The sequence below is a fragment of the Oryctolagus cuniculus genome, chromosome 4 (assembly GCF_051225735.1).
Source record: "Oryctolagus cuniculus isolate XC-2025 breed Fujian yellow rabbit chromosome 4, ASM5122573v1, whole genome shotgun sequence".
Lineage (NCBI taxonomy): Eukaryota > Metazoa > Chordata > Mammalia > Lagomorpha > Leporidae > Oryctolagus > Oryctolagus cuniculus.
The window spans coordinates 55,276,227-55,296,134 of NC_142870.1; the positions used below are offsets into that span (position 1 = coordinate 55,276,227).

Sequence of the window (19,908 nt, forward strand, 5' to 3'; positions counted from 1 at the left end):
TTCCAGCTAAAAATAGAAAACATGTGTATTTACCTGGTTGTGTTTGTGGGATTCTTGGGCGTGGTGACGTTTTTGGCTTGGGAAGAGCACGTGGTGTCTGCTTGGGAGCTAAAAGAAATGATAAAGGTTCGGAGCTCATAAGCCCTTCAACAATCATGGGAGCCCAGAGATGTTTGTTTTGTGACCAAAGACCTAAATATGCAATTAATGCAATTAAAGAGCTTAATGATTTGCAAATAGGAAGTTTTTTTCAACATGGGAAGCAAAGCAAAAAAGTCCATCAAATGATATCCAAGATACTCAGCTGGCAAAATAAAACTGTTGGAATTTCAGAAACATCTACTTCAAATGCCTTTTTAAAAGGTTTAAAATAAATTTTACAGTACAATAATATATCCTTATTCCAAGTTAAGACAATTTTATCAGAATATCCAGGTGTACCATTTTAATTGGAAATACATATAAATTTTTCTAAATATAAAGATTATCATGTTATATTACAAATCCAGAATGCTTTTTAATAGCAAGCATTCATGGGAAAAATGTTACTAAACAAAACACAATTTTTATTTCTTATAGTGGAGAAGCAGAACTGAATATCAAGGGTACTTTTCTGCAGACACTCCTTTGCTGGAAGATTCCAAAAGAAGCTCTAGTACAATAAGTGTAAAAATCAATTATTTCTTCATCAAAAAAATTACAAATATGATTATAACCTGCTGAAAGAGAAGAGTTATCAGACACAAGGTTGCAGCTTGTGGAAATGCATCATTTGGTTCAAATACAGTGTTCCAGGGATAAAGAAAGACAAGAAACAACATCGTATCAACATCATGCAGATTCAGGCATCATATGAAGAGTTTGCTGAAAATAATAGTTATTAGGTACTAGGTTTTTCTGACAGAGTCTTCAGAGGCATCTTCCCGATCCTAAATCAAAATATAAAAGTATGCAATAGATTCTTCTTGCCTGTAGAGAGACGGATACCAAGACATGTTGGTTTTACAGTGACTTCACCAGGAGTCTAGAGTCTGGGAGTTTGGCGCACTTTTGGCCAATCGTTGGGTCTACAGTCTAAGGTTCATCAAAAGTTACATGATTTTTAAGAACCCTGCCAATCCCCAAATTCTATGATTCTGGAGTTTCTCAACAGTCTCATGATTTTCTGATTCTCAACTTCCTTGACTGTTGAGGTTCCAAATGAAAGGTTATTTGCTTCTCTCAGGGTACAAGGCCGTCTGCAGGTAAAGGCATGCCATGGAGAAATTCCACAAAAATGATAGAATCATATATAGTAGGATTTTCAATTAGACATTTCAATAATATTATTATGGCTAATGCAAACAAAACAAAACTTTGGAGAAGTTAAATACAACGACAACAGATTCCATTAATGTATTCAATGTAGCATTTGGAAAAAGACTGTAGCAATTTTACTCAATATTTCATAAGCTATTTCAGAGGGAAATGTGTAAAATTATTTTTTTTATCTCTCTTGGAAATGGGGCCATACAAAATAGTTTAGTGGCAACCATAACAGAAGTTAGGACTTATGATAAACTATTTCATGGAAACCTGTAGGTATTAAGAGTATTTTTCCTTGAAAGAGGAGGCACATTTAGTTTTCCATGGTGATGATTCTTTTCATTCATTTCAAATTCCACCATCAAGTGAGCCTTAAGACTAGCCAAGGTAATAAATTAGATTTCAGTTCTATCGTGAAATGGCCAACCACCACAGAAAAGAGTAGAAAGAAGTAAGGCCCTTAAGTATAACAAGGTGACTGGCCAGTTGTATTCTTTTATGTGGATTATACAATGAACCCTGTTTCTGAAGGTTTCTTTTCCTCTCAAATATAAGTTAGATTATCTTAAAATACTTTTTTACACAACCACAGAACTTGCAAACCTAGCCAAGGTAATAAAGTATGGTATCTATGTATCTAAAAATAGAATTGAATGTTAAGTGTTCTTCCTTAGCAGCACTCCTATCTCCTGAATTAATCACTCGCAGTGTTAGTGAGAGGCGTTTTTCAGACACATCCTGAAGCTGCCGCACTGCAGTCTGAGTGATTACCAATGACAGATGGAGAAGCGATACACCAAGACACGTGGATCCCCTTCAAAGACTGACCAGAGTGATGAAGTCAGGCTTCTCAAATCTACAAGTGACCATACTGTCGTTCTATACTCACCCACCTCATACAGGAAATATAAAATAGAGTAATGTATTTACCAGGTTCAGTCTGAGGCTCATCTGGGCTGGGTAGGGTTATAGTTTGGGAAGGCAGAGGTGATGTTTCTATGGTGATTGAAGAAAAGTACACAAGGTTACTAGAGTGCTTGACATACCCTGAGGACACACAACAGACAGGATGGTAGCCAAGATTTTCAAAAATAAAGAAAATTGCAAGCCTTCAGCAAAGCAGCATTTCCACTTCCTCATAATGCTATACTTACAATATACAAAACAGACTTTCAGACAAAAACTACTAAAAGAAAGAATGTTACTATATACCAATCAAGGGATCAATTCAACAACAAGACGTGACCAATGTAAACATATATGCATCTAAAGCCAGAGCACCAGGTTTTATAAAACAAATGTTAGTAGATCTAAAGGGAGACAAAAGCGCCAATTCAATGATATAGGGGGACTTAATCATCCCACTTTCATAATGCATTTAGTTTCAAAAACGCTTACAGATGCCAGGTTACAAAGTACTGTGAAATCCTCACTCCACACTAGGGCCCTATCTCCTCATTAATGCTAGAAATAAGAACCCTGAAGGAAAAAAGTAATTTTTAAAAAATGTCATATAGTAGCATGAACTAGTTAAGAAGCACTGAATTTCTCAAAATAATGGAGGAAACAAAACAAACACAAACAAAAGTGATGGAATGAGTGTTAATAGAAAGAATGATGGGAGGTCAGAAATGTAAATGGATCCTATGAAAGGAACATTATGGGGAACATTCCGAACTAATGAGACTAAACTGCAGATTGCTCAATGTTAGCAGAACAGATGCTTTAGATTCAATCATTTTGCTGACATGGAGATCAAGGTCTTGATATGAAACTGAAGAGAAGAGACGAGACATTTTTGGACAATGGTCATGAACAGGAGAACCTAGACAGAACGCTAACTGCTGCAACAAAGAATGATAGTGCACTGTGAATTCACAATGACAGGGACCCTGAGGTGCTCAGGTGATGGCGGCCATCAGGCAGAGAGCGCACAGTGGTGGGCTGCAGAGTGTGTCATTACCTACTGTGGTTGCAGGATGTTCAGACACCTCTGTAATAGAATCCACAGCTGTATCAAAATAAAGGAGAACATTTTTAAAACCTGAGATGTTAAGGTATAGCCAAGTATCTTTTTTTCTTAAATATCAACATACCCTGTTCTCTGAGAAAATTGCATCATCATTTTAAAGATAAGACAATGGATTTAAGCAGCAAGAAAGAGAATCAGGAGGAAAATCCTGTTCTGTAATAACCCTTCAACTAATATTTGTATTTTAATTGTAATTAAATGGCTTTAAAATATAATTATGCCTCAATATTTAGATACCAGCAAGGTACAGGAATTTATTTTTAGATTCAGAGTGAATCAATAATCACTGTAACTTTAAGAATCCAAGAATGATTTGCTGACCGTAGATCAAATACCACAGCTTCACCTTTCATGTCCCAAGGATGCAACAAGAAACTTAGAAATGTGCTGAATAAATAATTTAAGCATGAGAACTTTCACCACCTTCCGTCTTTGGTTCCTCTGGCCTGAAAGGTGCTTTGGCAGTGGGGTGGACATAATCTGTCTCAGACGGTGCTAGGAGGAAACAAGGAATGGCTGTTAGTGGTGGGCAGCAGAAAGTGCACAGTAAGGGGACCCTGCTGTAATTTGAAAACAGACATTAATTACCTTCAGCAGGTACACTTTTAAGACAGATTGATATTCAGGTAGATAATGAAGATTATTACAATTTATTAGGGTAGGAATGAAGGCAGTAATGAAGGTAGTGTTTTGTGGGAAACATACACTTATCCCCTCCCCCAACACATGGTACCTGGAAAAGTCTTTACCAATTACTACCCAGTCTGAAGCAAATAATTTCACTTCTTTAAATATTTTTGTGTAAAGATTTTTGCAAAAAAATGTATAGACTGAATCCTTGGAAAACGTGAGAATGAATCCTTACAATGATATGAAAAGTGGGATGTACATATATGTACATATTTATATGAAAGTGATGATATTGAAAATTAATTTTTATTCAGAGAAGAAATTAAACTGAGAAAAACACACAGGATACAGACACTAGCACAACATGCTATATATAATGATTCTCAAGACCCATGAATGAGCACAGACAAGGTGTGAGCAGGTGGCTATGAAATGTCAGAGCATGAGGACGTCCAAAGATGACTTTTGCAATGAGATGGAAAAGCACGTATGGTTGGCTTCCCAGTGGGGAACATTTTTACCTATGGTCTCCTTTGACGATTCAGTGCTAAATGTAACCAACTCCAGAACATCAGAAACTAGCAAAAAAAACACAAAATGGTACAGTCGATAAAGGGTGGGTTGTTACGAGCATTGAATTAATTAATATAGACTGAGTACCTAGAATATTGCCTGGCACCTAGAAAGTGCTCAGTGTTAACTGACAGGATAATAACTGTATTATCAGTAACACCAAGGGATGCTGTAATTGCAAAAGTGAATTCATAGCATTATGAATTACCATTAACAACCACGCCTATATCTTCAATAAACACTAAAACATCAGTTATCTAGTTAAAAGTATCTACATCAGATGGAAAGAAATTATAATTCCATGTTAGAGAGAAAATTGGGCCTCACATTTCAAAATAAGCATCAAAGAGTAGAAATAACATTATTAAGACTGATTTTAAAAGTTTGCCTTCAGTTTTGAAGGGCTCTCATTGTTTAAGGGAAAGTTTTGTTATTTTGACTGAATTGAGAACTTTGTCCTTCCTTTATGGTCTCAATTTAACTAACATCTTTTTCAGATGCAGATCACAAATTTAGCTTACTACTAAAAAGTACCACTAATTTACAACTATTCATGAAAAATAAGGATACAGAATAAGATGATTTATTACAAGTGGTTTTTTTGAGTATTTAATTGGATACGTGATTCTCTAAAATGATAAAGTGCAAACTCAAGTTGAGTATCTGTATACAGTATAACAGAACAATGAACATATTACTAACTTGACACGGATAGCACTCACAAAAAGAGCATTGTATAATATTGAGTAATTAAATGCATCTTCCTTTTACATTTTTAATATTTCTAAATACAACATTTAGAGGATCATAAGGTGTCCCCTGAAGCACACAGTGTTCCAAGACAGATAAAATAATCTATTTACCAGGTTGACTTTGTGTCATTTCTAGGCTTGGTGATGTCACTGGTTTCAAAGTAAGAGTTTGCAGTTCAGTGGGAGCTGAAAGAAGAGGACCTAAGTTGTAAAAGTAATTATGAATAATTTATTTCACCGGTTTTAGACAGAAGTAGCAATGAATTAGAATATAAAGATCCTCAAAATCACCAAGTTATGGAAAGCTAAGCAGAGTGGGCACTATTTAAAGCAGAGATCAGGAAACTACGATCCTCCCAAATCCATCCCTCTGCCTTGCCTGTGAGCTATGAATGCTATTTACATTCCTTATGTGGCAGCAAAAAAAAAAAAAAAAAAAAAAGAGAGAGAGAGAGAGAATGAATTAATGAATGATGAATGAATGAAATGGAGAAAGAGCACTGAGAAGAAACGTCCTTTGTCAGGGGCAATTTTTCCATAGGGCACAAGATGAGACACCACAGAGACCTCCCTCAACTATTAACCTAGTGATCAACCCTGCAATTGCTGAGTTGGTGACTGCTATTAGAGCACCCTCTTGAAGAGTAGAGGAAGGGCTTTTAAACCACTTCATTGTCACTCCCTCACCTCAACTGCAATGGGCTGGAAGGATTCTTTAAGCTAGAAACCAGATTTTTCTGATTCAAACTGAGAAATTCCAGGAAATTTAAGGTTTAGGAATCTGGATGGAATAGGGCTTTCAACTGCTCCTCAATGTTTTTAAAACTAAAAGAGATGATCTGGTGTCGAGACTGCTGTTAGGTCTAGAACTTATCAACAGAACTGTATATGGACATATGTTTTCTAAAACAAATTTTTTTGAATTTATTTTTTTCAATTAAAAATTACTTATCCAATTTGTTCCTAATCACCACTGAGTCTTTAGAGACAATGATCACATATGAAGTTTTTAGCTGAAGGAATGACTGTAAGTCATTAGATAGTTAATAAAGACCATTAAGATCTTTTGGGGAACAAGTTTTCTTCACAGATACGTTGTAATCTGTTTAAGAGGCAACTATGCCTTTACCCAGGTAGATCTCTACCTCTGCTTTTTACTTCACCCTGATAGATGTTTGGGACACAGGGAACAAGGTAAGGTTTGCTTGTTTAAGCATAAAAACAAACAGTGCTAGAGAGAAAAAAAAGATGAATGAAATTAATTGAAGAGACACACCCTTTGTCAGAGACAATTCTTCCATAGGGCACAAGATGAATTCAGATAACACAGAGTAAGAACCATTGCTAAATCGTGTGGAGAAGGAGAGTAGTCACACTTGTTGATGGGGGAGTGTGGAACCTCCAGGGAACAGCTGTATTTTTAAAAGAATATATAAATAGGGGCATCTGATTCCTTAAAGGAGTGTAAAGAGAATACCATATCAATCTTATAGAAAGTAAGTTACTCAGCGGATGTTCATGGTACTTAGTTGAAGTTTTATAGATCTGGATGACAATGAGAAAAGCAGCAATGTGGATCTCGATATAACAATCATATAGTGCAATTTTAAAGAGGGCTTATCACAGATAGATATTCTTCACTGGATTGAAGGACAACTGAAAAGCAAAAGGTAACAGCTGAGTTAAGACTCCTGACTACTTATAAGATCAAGCATGGGAATGACACCAGCAATCTTAGGAAGCAGGAAGAACTTTGGCGGAGACAGCAATGGAGTGGGTTTTTAGCCAGCAAAAACAAAAAACATGTAATAAAAGACACAAAAAATCACCACCTAATGTTGTTCCTGGAACCTCAGTACGATGTGTAACAGGTTCAAAGCCTGGAATAGGAAGTAACCAAACGCAAAAACTTGAACATGAGAAAGCTTTAAGCATATATTAAAAGCCTTAACTGAGATTCAAAAATGTCAAATAATTTTTTTGAATTGATAGTTGCTGTTTTGAACTCTGCTACGCATCACAGTCCTGTCCACATGAGATTTTCCTAGGTGTTTGGTTTTCTCATTTTAACTAATATGGAAGATTGCTTTGCAAACTTGTTTAGCAATTTATTTAAAAATATGAAACTAGATACAAAATAACATTTATTGGAGGCTGAAATAATACTTGTTTATGCAATCAAGGCTGTAATAAGTAGACACATGTTTCAACACATATTCAGCAATAAATAACCATGATTACTATGGCAATCCTGCTGTAAACATGTCATTAAAGATAAGGACCAAGGATTTTGTTTAAATCAAGTCGCTTAAGAGATCAGGCATCCTGGGCTCCCCAGGTCTTGTTCTGCTGGATAGCGCTGTTGAGGAAGCAGCTGCTAACTGTACTCCCTGCCTTGACTCTTACAAACATGACAACTGTTGCTTCCCACTATAGGCATTGCTTTTGGCCCCACAGGACAGGTGGTTAAAGCTACCCCTCAAGCCAAGGAATCACACAGTACCCAATTTGGTCTGTAGTACTTCAGGACTTGATGTGGTGGTCTTAGGTCTGGGACGTGGACGACGTGTTCGCTGTGTTTTAGGAGCTGAAGGAAGAAACCTTGGATTATTCCAATGCAAGTAGGTTTTGAAACAAAACTCTAGGTGTTCTAAGAAATGTTTTCTTGAGATTTTAGATTTGACTATTTTAAGATTAAAATATGTTCTCCTGGGGTGAGTGTTGTAGTGCAATGACTTAAGGCTCCACTAGGGATGCTCACATCCCCTCTTGGAGGGCCAGTTTGTCGGCTTCTTAGCTTCTAATGCAGCTTCCTGCTAATGCATCCTGGGAAGATGGCTCAAGAGGCTGGGATCCTGCTACCCACTTGGAGTTCCAAGTAATTGGGGAGTGAACCAGTGGATATATGATCTCTGTCTCTATCACTCTGCCTTTAAAGTAGATGAAAATAAACACTTAAATATTTTCTCTTATTTTATTTTTATAATTGAATATTCTTGAAGGACAAGCACACTTATAAAATTAAGTCAAAGAGTAAAGAGATTCATAATCTCTAATTTCGAAACAAACTGTACCTGAACTGCAGGTCGTGGGGTTTAGGTTCACCTGATAAAATTGTAACATGCCAAAGAAGCTGTTATATCATAAGAACTTCTATAATAGAGTCGGTCTAGATAAGACTTAGACACTACCAACTGTGTTTAAGATGCAGTTTCAGGTGTGCATGCTGTTTAGATAAAAAATCATGGCATGAATTCAAGTGAGAGTGCACAGAAGAAAGATGTTTTGAATTAGGTTCATGCAGAGCTTTTATAAACAACAGATAACTTCTTTCAGCAACATGAAATAATCTTCAGAGGAAACTATGCAAGGACAGTAGAGCATGACAAGACAGTCTTACAAAGCTGATGGCACTGCAATTATGATGATGATAATGAAATGGGTTTGCTAATGAGGGAAATTGAGGAGCACAGAATATCAATACCTAATGTTGTTTCTGGAGCCTCCGTTCTAAGAGTGACAGGTTCAAGGACTGTAGCAAGAACTGTCCAAAAATAATAAAGTAAATCAAAAATTCATTTCAAGGTTAGTTTCACAAGTTGATTTTTAATCTTCCAAACTAACAGAAAAGGGATACTTGTTCTTTGCAGATCTGGTCAAACTGCAGCCAGGTACTAATTACTCTTAGAAGATAAAATTTCAAGACAGCATTGTGTATCAGCATGTGGCTCATAAGATATTCTACAAGATGTCTGATTCTCTGATTTTGTCAATATAGACTACTAGACAAACTTTTACAAGTTTACATAATATATACTTTCCTAATTATATTGAAAAAACCAATTATCTATCAGTGCTGCTGTAGAAGTTGAGATAAAGGTCTACTGTTTTATCTATTAAATAATGGATACAATAGAGAGTTCATATGTTTGAAAGGCTAACAAGCAGCAGATACCTAGTGAACTGTGCTCATTAAAATCAAAGTGGTCCTTGATCCAATAAGAACTAATAAACATTGTCAAACCTTGTTTAGGAAGGATAAAGAGCCAGTCTATCCTGTCCTGGATGGAAGCCTATTCTTCAAACTTTTAAGAATTGGACACATTGTAAAGTTTGACAATTTACTTGAAACACCATTCCTTAAAGCAACTAGTAGTCTAATATATTACATAAATCCTGATACATTAAAAATAATCTGAATAAAGCAGCATGGTATTTCCACAACTGATGAGGCATAAGCAGTGTAAATAGGGAATGGATAGAGATGTATGTTTGAAACACAGCTTAAAATAGTCAATGCTTTTAAACAAATGCATACAAACACATTTCACAGAGTGGAGTGGTTACGTGGAAGTTCAATGTCCTGAAGTTAGTTCATGCAAATGTCTCCTAAATTCAGCTAATAACTTGATTCAGAGCCTAGCATGATTTCAACATTAAGATTGAAATAGGATGAAAACAGGACGATGGAATGGTCTTAAGATGCAGAAGAACCTGTGACTATAATGGTATGGCAATGAGCAGGAAAAGCAGTATTCGAAAAACACACATTCTTATTACCCGTGGTTTCTGGAGCTGTAGTTCTAGGAATACTAGGTTCAAGATCTGTAGCAACAACTAATAAAAAGCAATGTGAAACAAACACTTGTGAAAAAGTCATCAAATTAAACCTTTCCAGTTTAATATTGTTTCAGTAGATGTAAAACAGTTACATTTTTTCTGACATCTAATATCCATTTTTGTAAGAATTTGATACCTGTACCCAGGTAAACATTCCTGTAAGAGGTACTAAGTCATAGCCTACACAATTGGGTAAGCATTTCAACTTACTTCATGAGACAGTCTCCTAGTATCTGAATATGCAACACTGACTACTGTAGAAGACTGCTTTAGAAATGTATTTAGAAATATGATCAAATACATACTTACCTAATGATTCTAGCAATCATTAGCTTTTCTATGTCCAAATGAATACAGATACAATAGCTTTTATGTGGGAAATGAGACATAGCAAACAGTATAGCAAAGTGAAACATGCTCATCATGTTAAAAACTCCTATTTGAAAACAGGCTGAGATTTCAACTCAAGGCACAAGGGACCTCCACTTAGTGTGTGGTACTCAGTGGAACAGCTCTTGACTATAATCACAAAAATGTGGTACCTTCAAAGGACAGGAGACAGCTGATGTTTACAGGACCAGATCCAAAATTCAAAGTCCTACCCACCACAGCTTCTTCCACTGCTTTTACAAACCCTTCTAATTGGAGCACTATCCTCACCACTTAGAAGCAGGAATCTACTCATTCCAGAAAGCTTGTGCCCTCTACATGGTCTCCACACTTTTTTCCTGCCTCTTTTCAACTCCAAGACTTAAAACCAACTTCTTGACAGTTCTTTATTCCTGTTCTTCACAAACTTTTCTTTCTCTAAGCTGGTGAATGTATATAGCAACCATAAAAACCAAGTATGATTTACATACACAGACTGCCTTGGTTCAACCTCTGAATGCTCCCAATGGAGATCTTGACCTTGCCTATTCTGTAGACTGAAAAGTAAAATAAATCTCCTACTTCCATGATATCCTCACAGCTCTCACTGTGGCTGTGGAAAGATGGACAACACTTAATGTTCTCTTATTGAAATAAAAATCTGGCACTTGGCTTAGACATTTGTCTTCAAGAGAAGACTAGAATAAAATAAGGAATGGGAAACAAGACACATCATAAGAGAGAAAACCTCTAGCCAGAAAGTACAAGCAGCTCAGTTGCCTCACATGTCTTGTTGACTACATTTTCTTTTGCCAGCTCAGTAGAAGGAACAATGCTCTTCACCCACACAAGTCTCACACACAGGGCCATCATTTCTGCTTAGCATCCAGCATAGATTCTCAAGAGCTGCTAGGATACATTCCTTTAACCAGAAACCCACATTTACCCGGCTTGGTTTCAGGAATCTCAGGACTCAGTGTGGCTTTAGGTTTGGGACGTGGACGACGGATCCGTGGCGGTGTTTTAGGAGCTGATAAAAGAAAACCTTCAGTTACTAGAAGACCTGGAGCTCAGAATCTATAGGTAGCCATGACACATGGCTCTAGGTTTCCTAAAACATTCTCATATTTCCAGACATTTGCCTTTTTAAACTTTAACTTGCAACTTTCACCCTTATTCTAATAGTATGTCTCCTTTCACAATTGAAAATTCATTGGAGAAAAAAAGAAACTTACTGGAAGTAAGTGTAATATATAAATTGATCTTTTCAATCGAAGATGTAAAGAGTAAGACCATTAGCAAAGTTAAAGTCCGTATGAATCACTAAGTGTCATAGTGACAGTGGTCAGTTACTAGCTCTTTGAGAGTTCTAAAACAAAACCATATAATTAAAATGTCAAAGAACAAATATCATACAGATAGCACAGATACAAATACCAGTACAATTTTATATCCACAAAAATTCCCTGGCACCACAATAATGGCTGGACTCAAAATTTCTCGTAAAAGTCACCTTTAACAAAATGTTGATTAAGAACACAGGATAACAGATCAGTTTCAGATGACTACATGCCCAACAGATGACTTGAGTTAGGTTCACAGAGGTCTCTCTCAAAAACAAGGAGTAACTTGTAAGAGTCCTAGTTTTCAAACCTTTTAGAAGAAATATATAATAAGACAATAGAGAAAGACAATAGAGGATGGTGATGGAGTCTTGTAAGGCAGAAGAACCAGTGGTGATGATGCTGATGGAATGGGTTTGACAATGAGAACGGAGCACACTTACTGAGGATAATAACGGGTTATTACCTTGTGTGGTCACCCATGTCTCAGTTTGGATTGTCACAGGTTCAAACTCTACAGTAGGAGCTGACCAAAAATATTATAATAAAGCAAATATTTTAGGTGAACAAAAACCAAAATATTTTCTTCAAAGTGAAACTTAGAAGTATTTAGAAACTTTTAAAAACTGATAAACCAGAAAAGCAGACAACTGAATTCCTAAAATTTGGCCATCCCTACATCACGTACCCATTTCCTTATTCCTCATTCTTTGATTATCTGATTAATGATCCAAAGTGGTCTGTGTGGAGATTGCTAAGAACTCATCTTTAGAAAGAGGCTGAGGCCTCAACATAGTGTGCTATGGTAAAGTCAAGGCCTCATTCCTTCTTAATTTATAACTCCCTGTTCCAAATATTTATGAGCCTAGCACATCTTATAGGTAGCATTTCAAAAAGCAATCTTATAGTTGCACATATGCTATCTAATGCCGTCTTGCACCTTACTTATAAAGGAAAACTTCTCAGCTTTCTTGCAGGTTTGAGGACTAAAACATGTCTCCCATGTCTGATGTGTACCCTCCAAAGATGCCAATATGATCTGGAGGATACTGAAGCCACTTAATTAATGTTGACTTCAACTGGATATGCCTAATTTTTCTAAAGAAGTTTTATTTTCAAGAGATACATGGCAGTCAATACAGTGTTTCAGGGAACACTGCCCACGAGAAATACGAGGCACTTGCCTAAGGTTTCCCTCAACTCTGTTCCTTTTAATGTTTCAACAGGGTGAACCGCTGCTGGCTTTGTTGTATCTTCCCCCTCACAGGAGTGCATTGGTTACTTTCAACCATGGGATTCCTCTTGAGATAACCTGGCAGAGTTAGACTGCAGGGGCTCTTCAAACCAGGAACAAATGTTTTACCTGGTTTGGACTCAGGTGCTTCAGGAGGTGGTGTGGTTTTTGGCCTGGGACGTGGACGACGCGTCCTCTGTGATGTTTTGGAAGCTAAGAGAGAAATCCTTGAGTTACCACATAACCACGTTGTCTATGGCTCTGGAAGCTATAGCAGTACAAACATGACTTCACACTTCATTGCTTGTTAAATATTTGACTTTTTAAGTATATTTTTGCCATGTACACTCCTCGTATATATTTTTCTACCACAGAAAATTATTTGAAGAATCACTTTTTTAGGGACCAGTGTTGTGGCACAGTGGGTTAAGCCACTACTTCCTACACCAGCATGCCACATCAGGTCGCCAGTTCAAGTTGAATCCTGGCAGCTCCATTTCCAAGCCAGCTTCTGGCTAAAGCACCTGGGAAGCCAGCAGATATGGCTCAAGTATTTGGACTCCTGCCACTCACATGAGAGACCCAGAGGGAGTTACTGGCTCTCTGTTTTGACTGGTTTTTATGGCCACTTGGGAAGTAATCATCAGATAAAAGACCCCTGTCTCTTGTTCACTCTACATAAATAAGTAAATAAATCTTTAAAATATAACTTTTTAATTAAAGAAAAGATGATCATCAAAGTCTTAAAGGGAGGCTTGATTAGGTACCAAAGACATTAAGAATCACTGCCAAACTGGAAAGGATAATGAACTAATAAGTCTTAATAAGTCTGGAACTTAGGGATTTTCAATCTTTGGCAGGTTTTTCATATAACTATTAAAATAAGAACATATTGTTAACTAAATACAAGCAAAATAATCAAATATCAAGCAAAAAAATTAAAAAGGGAGAAACATAGATGTGCAATAAATCATCTAGGCCCTGTTCACGGCTTCTTCTGTCCAGATGAGAGATAGAGACCTACGATATGTTTGAAACACAGCTCTATCACACAGCTTAAAGAAATCACAGAATGATATAACACACTTTAAGGTAGGTCACATGGCAAGTAGGTGACCTGAAGTAGGTTCATGCATGACTGACTCTTCTGGAAACAGAAAATTTAAGAATTTTTATAATTTTAAAAAGAATATAATTAAATGGTCACAAACAGTAATTATGTCAGATGAAGCAAGATGGAACTCTATGCCTGACAGTGAGCAGAAGACTTGTGAAAGCAGTGTGTTAACATTACCTAACGTTGTTCTTGGGGCCTCAGGTCTAAGAGTGACAGGTTCAAGAACGGTAGCAGGAACTGACCAAAAACAACACAGCAAACCAAAAAGATTTCAGTATGTAGGAGAAGTTACAACATTTGCATCCAAACCAATCTTACTAGTGTATGAATTCTTCTAAAGGAAAATATAACTTCTCAACTGAGTAGAGTATACGCTTGTTTCTTGACAATTTGGCCAAATGATAATGATGATCAGTCTTTGGTGTAGTTTTTGAATTTCCTTGAGTAGCCTAAAGAAGTCAACATAAAATTCTCCTAGGCTTTGAACAAATCCTAAGTGATATAGAAAACTCAGCTCTGCAAAATATATTACACATTTACCTAATATATGCTTAGAAATTCCTTTTAAAAAATAAAACTCATGCTTGCCCTGAACAGAAGTACTTACTATTTTTAAGTAAGCATGCATGCAATAGACAGTTTATAAGTTTGAAATTGATACACAAATGATCATTAAAGTAGACATGTTTATTACACCATGAACTCAACTACAGAGTCTGAGACCTCTGTCCAACCCATGGTAATTGAGAGAGCAGGAAAAAGACAGCCAATCAATCTGTAACACCAACTAGAACATCTATTTTTTCTCAGCACAGAAAAGGTGGAAATGAAATACTGCTGATGTCTCTGTATCAAATCTAAGCTCCTGAATCAGATCCTCTAAATGCTCCTTCTTTCGGCCTGCTAGACTTTCTGAATCAGCATCATCAACTACTGTATTTGGATCACCCAGAAGTAGTCCATTTAGCCTGGACCCTCTGTCTGGTTGACCCCTGACCCCCTACAAGTTCAGTCCTCTGCTTTTGTTCTTTCTTCCTTCCATTCATGCAAATCCTGCAGTGAGTCCAAAGTCTGAGCCTAGCCCACCCTGGTCTTGTCTTTGCTGATCACCACTGTATGTTTGTATCATGTATGTGTGTTCTCAATTATTGTGTGTTAGAAGTAAAATAAGCCTCCTACAGCTATTTTATCAGCCAACATTGCCAAGGAAGGTCTGGAAATATACAAAAACAGTTCATTACTTAAAGAACAGCTCTCCTGCCACTCTCCCCAAATCCACAAAACATATGCACATAGTATTTTTCAGAAAATCCTAGAAACTTAGGTAAGCAAAAGAGTGTCTGCTGCAGGATTTAATAATTTGTTTACTTGATCCCAACACCTTGTAAATAGTAAGAAACATACTAAATACATAATTTCAGAGAGTCTCACATAGGTATTCTGACAGCTGGGTCTTACTCCTTCATGTTTCCTACAAGCAGGGCATAGGAAGTGCTACTGATCATGCCTCATGCCTTCCTGCTTAGGGAGAATAACAGCAGTTGCTGTCCCCACTGGGATTGCTTCCAAGGCTAACTCTTAAACCACAGAATTACACATTTACCCAGTTTGGTGTGAGGTGCTTGAGGGCTTGGTGTGGTTTTAGGTCTAGGACGTGGGCGACGGGTTCTTTGTGGTATTTTGGTAGCTGAAGAAAGAAAAATCTTGTGTTACTCTAGGTCTTAAGGTTCTAGATACTAAGGAGAGGATTATCTAAAACTTGTCAGACTTTCTAAAGCTCTATGAAATTCTTAGCTTTACCTTTTCATTCCTTTTATCCAAATGTGACTTCTTTTTTATCACTGGTGGTAACTCTGGGAGTTAACTCGTGTATAAGGGGTTATTCATTCAAGACATGAAGATTATTACTTGCACTGAGAAACTCATAAAACTTCCTTACTATTGAAACAATGGCTGAGAATTAGTGTTCAATAAAGGAGGAAGGGAAATTAGGGCTATGCTAATTAAGATGCTTATAATTTAAAATTTCAGATTGAGATAATTTTCAAGTTATCAAATTTATAACAAAACAGTTCATTACTTAAGAAGGGCACTCCTTCCACCTTCTTCCCAAATCCACAAAACATACCATGTACATAGTAGTTTTTAGAAAAAAACCTAGGGACGTAGGCAAGCAAAGGAACATATGTTGCAGTTACTGGTGATCAGTCTAAATATGAAATAGATTCCAATTTGTATTGAATTCAGCTTTAATACAGAATACTCCTAAGTGAAGCACAATACCCAATTTCATAAATGGGCATGGTATGTAAATGTTTTGAATTAAGTTCATGCCTTGCTCTAATAAAAACAAAAGGAAACTTTGTTCCAAGAGGTTTCAATATTCATTAGCCCATAGAAGTGACTGAGTGGCGATGGAGGGTGATTGTCGCCATCTCATTAAGGAGGAAAAGCCAAGTCATGGGGATGGAGACTAAAAGGACTACACAGTGAGCAAGATACACTTGACAGAAGCATGGGGTCATTACCTAATGTTGTGCCAGGAGTCTTGGTTTTAAAAGTAACAGGCTTAAGGTCCGTAACAGGTACAAGGACTGTAACAGATCCAAAGTCTGTAACAGTTTCAAGGGCTGTGACAGGTGCAAGCTCTGTGACAGGTGTAAGATCTGTAATAGGAACTGAAGTAACAAAACAGAAAAGTTTAAGAAAATGTATGAAGAGCTTCAACGTTCACTTCAAATAAATCTTATGAGTGTACCACTTCGTTTAAAATTAAAAAGAATTCTGAATTGTGTATGCCAATATTTATATGCTAAAGCTCCAACCTCCAAAGCGTCTATTTGGAGAAAGGATCTTTAAAGAGACAATTCATGTTAAATGAGGTCATAAGCGTAGGGCTATAATCCAAGGGGACTGGTGTCTTTTTCAGAAAAGGAAGATAAACCAGGGATCACACATATAGAGAAAAGCCTGTGTCAGGACATAGCACGAAGGTGGCCATCTGAGGTTCAGCAGAAACCACCCTTGCTAACATCTTGACCTTGGACTTCCAGCCTCCTGAACTGTTTTATTTGTTGTTTAAACTTCCCAGTGTGTACTGTTTTGTTATGGCAGCTCTAGTCAACTATAAAGGCAATTTTTTTTGTTCATACTTAACTAAACTGTAGCCAAGTACTCTATCCCATGAAATTGTCATTTTCAGTCTCTGTTTTGCACCACGAGAGGCAAACAGTCCCTGCCATTGTTGCTTGATTATCTGAATTTAATATGGAAGATGTTAGGGCATTTTTAGTCATTTATTTAAATATATTTTTCACTATTCTCAAGAAACATGTGCAAAATGATCATGCACTTTTGTGGATACTAACTAAAGAGTTAGGTTTATCAAATTATGGTTGCAGAAGAAGTTCCAAAACATCCAAGCGGTCATTACACAAGTAACTAGAAATGACTATGCTGACCTTGCTGAGAGCTCAGCTTTGGACAGAACTTGTGACTCCTATGCAAACCAAGGCCCTCAAGAGGACTGGGTCAGGGACAGCCACTTCATCTGTGGCATTCAGTAAATCACTTGACTACTTTCAGCAGAGGGAAAACATTATCCAGTGTGGAAAGAAGGGATTTCTGATACTCATGAGAACAAGGTCAGATTCAGTAAGACATTCAACCTTCCACTTTCTGCAAGTGTTATCCAAATGCAGAATCATTAACAAAAAGGTTTAGGTGGGGGGCTCACTTACAAACAGGAGACAACTTGTTTTATGCATGCCCAACTCTCACAAAATGAAGAATACAATTGAACAACAACAGAGCACATTTGACAGTGAACAGAAAAGGTACTTGCTAAAGGTTAGAAGGAGGCATTACCCGGTGCTGTTCCTGGAGCCTCTTTAATGGGAGTAACTGGTTCAGAGACTGTAGCAGGAACTGGCCCAAAAGAGTAACAAACAAGAACAAAACCCATGAAACATTATGAAATTATAAAAACTCTGGACATTCACTTCATAAAGAATTCTGGCAAATGATAACCTCTCTAAAGCACAAAGCGAACACGTTTAACCTTCGGCTGAGGGAATCTGATGCCCCTGCCCTCAGGTCCCAATTTCTTGGTAAGAGTTGTAATTGACCGTGGATTCAGATAATGGTCCATGGGAAGTGCCCCTGAAATTTCCTCATTCTCCGATCCTGAGCTGAACGTTTATGCCAAAGTAGAACATCCTCATCTTGCTGAAAAGCTTATCTTTGGAAGGAAGCATCAGAGTGCTTCAGAGCAGGAGAGGCACTTCATCTGTAAGACAGCATCTCTGGCTAGCACCTAGAGAAAGCCTGACTCTACTGGGATACTAATCATTCTTAGCTGAAAGGCACACTGAAGGCCAGCATTCAATATGGCTTTCTAACTATGTGGCCAATAGCAGCAGCCTCAGTAACATGTTCTGATTGCCTCCTAGAAGCCTGGTAGCCTCTGCCAGTATAAGAAACAAACCTCCTCTGACTGGCTCCCACTATCCCAGTCATTCTGAACTACTTCTCTCCCACTCTTCTCCCAAAATGATCTTCCTTGAGCGATTTTTCCATTTTTAGGTGGAAAAGAAAATAAAAACACAAAAACAAAGGAAGAAAAAGAAAGAAAGAAGACTATTATACAAATACTGTATGCCACAGAGGGTGGGTATTGTGGTCTAGTGGGTTAAGCTGTGGACTGGAATGCCTGGCTCAGGTCCCAGCCCCTCTGTGCTTCCAATTCAGCTTCCTGCTAGTGCACCTGGGAGGCAGGTGATGATGCTTGAAGTACTTGGGTTCTAGTCTCCCACACCAGAGAACTGGATGGAGTTCCAGGATCCTGGCTTCAGCCTGACCCAGCCCTGGCTGCTATGTGCATTTAGGGAGTGAACCAGCAGATGGAAGATCTCTTTGTCCTTCCCTCTCTGTAACTCTGCCTTTTGAATCAATCAATCAATCATCTTTACAAACAATGTTAATGGAAAGTGAAATTCAGTTTATTTTCATGCAAAAATGTTGTGGGATCTATGCATGTGACAGTCTTAAGAGAAGTTCATAATATTCAGAGTACTTGAAGAAAGCCACATGTATACTTCAAAATTTTTTGGCTTGAATAAAACTTATCTTTTAATTCCATTTTCCATAAACATCTTGAAGTTTCCCTCATATGACCCAGAAAGCCTAAACTGGCTACACTCTGGGCCTTTATAGACCAACTCCTGACGTGGATACTTATTATGACTTACCTTTTATAGTCACCAAGAAAGAATTTCCCACTTGCACAAGCATGCACTCATTCTCTAGCATATGCATTCTGTCTACTACATGCATTTGCTGTTTGAATGATGAGAAGAACTGGATACGAATGAAATTAAATAGATCTTGAGAGAGAAGATTCTAATTCAAAAAGTATAGGGATTTCAGGTCTCACGCCATCTCTGCAACCGCTGTTTCCTGGTCAGATATAGAATCAGCTGCTGACCCAGAATGGACACTTTACTAACTTTATCTGCCCCCACACAGGGAGGATCCCTTAGCCAGGACCTACACATTTACCCAGTTCAGTCCGAGGTGCTTCAGGACTTGGTGTAGGTTTAGGTTTGGGACGTGGGCGACGAGTTCGTTGAGGAGCTTTGGGAGCTGAAGGAAGAAAATCTCAAGTTAATGAAGTGTTTTAGATTCCGGAAGCTGGGGATGGGATTCTGTGTGTTATCATTTCTTGAGCTTTAGAAATTTTTCTTTTCAATGTGAAATATTTGCCCCCAGTTTTGGGAATGTGTTTCTTTATATCAACAAAATCACATAGAAACACACACTGTTAGATCAGGAGTATTTTAAGGAAATCTCAGAAATTCCTGAATGGACAAACCTTCTAAAATCTGAGTTACGGTAGTGGTGGGGTAGGCATAGGGAGATTTCATCCCAATGCT

General features: G+C 37.5%; 1 protein-coding gene across 50 annotated transcripts in view; it reads right to left on the reverse strand.

Moving 5' to 3' along the window:
- ABI3BP (ABI family member 3 binding protein) overlaps nt 1-19,908 on the reverse strand; it is a 295,737-nt gene that overhangs the window by 69,300 nt on the left and 206,529 nt on the right. For 12 of the 50 annotated variants that reach the window (XM_089331588.1, XM_017347153.4, XM_051819139.3 and 9 more), the window contains 18 exons: nt 19,535-19,618; nt 17,843-17,902; nt 16,504-16,653; nt 15,579-15,662; nt 14,153-14,212; nt 12,988-13,071; nt 12,091-12,150; nt 11,228-11,311; nt 9,853-9,909; nt 8,777-8,836; nt 7,796-7,879; nt 7,125-7,172; nt 5,404-5,478; nt 4,489-4,545; nt 3,761-3,832; nt 3,269-3,316; nt 2,236-2,301; nt 34-108 (listed from right to left, as the gene is read on the reverse strand). In XM_089331588.1, the coding sequence (XP_089187714.1) occupies nt 34-108; nt 2,236-2,301; nt 3,269-3,316; nt 3,761-3,832; nt 4,489-4,545; nt 5,404-5,478; nt 7,125-7,172; nt 7,796-7,879; nt 8,777-8,836; nt 9,853-9,909; nt 11,228-11,311; nt 12,091-12,150; nt 12,988-13,071; nt 14,153-14,212; nt 15,579-15,662; nt 16,504-16,653; nt 17,843-17,902; nt 19,535-19,618 (1,308 nt within the window). Of the gene's footprint in view, nt 1-33; nt 109-2,235; nt 2,302-3,268; nt 3,317-3,760; nt 3,833-4,488; nt 4,546-5,403; nt 5,494-7,124; nt 7,173-7,795; nt 7,880-8,776; nt 8,837-9,852; nt 9,910-11,227; nt 11,312-12,090; nt 12,151-12,987; nt 13,072-14,152; nt 14,213-15,578; nt 15,663-16,503; nt 16,654-17,842; nt 17,903-19,534; nt 19,619-19,908 lie in introns of all 50 variants that reach the window. The other 38 variants (XM_089331587.1, XM_089331574.1, XM_089331582.1 and 35 more) reach the window with 11 other exon arrangements.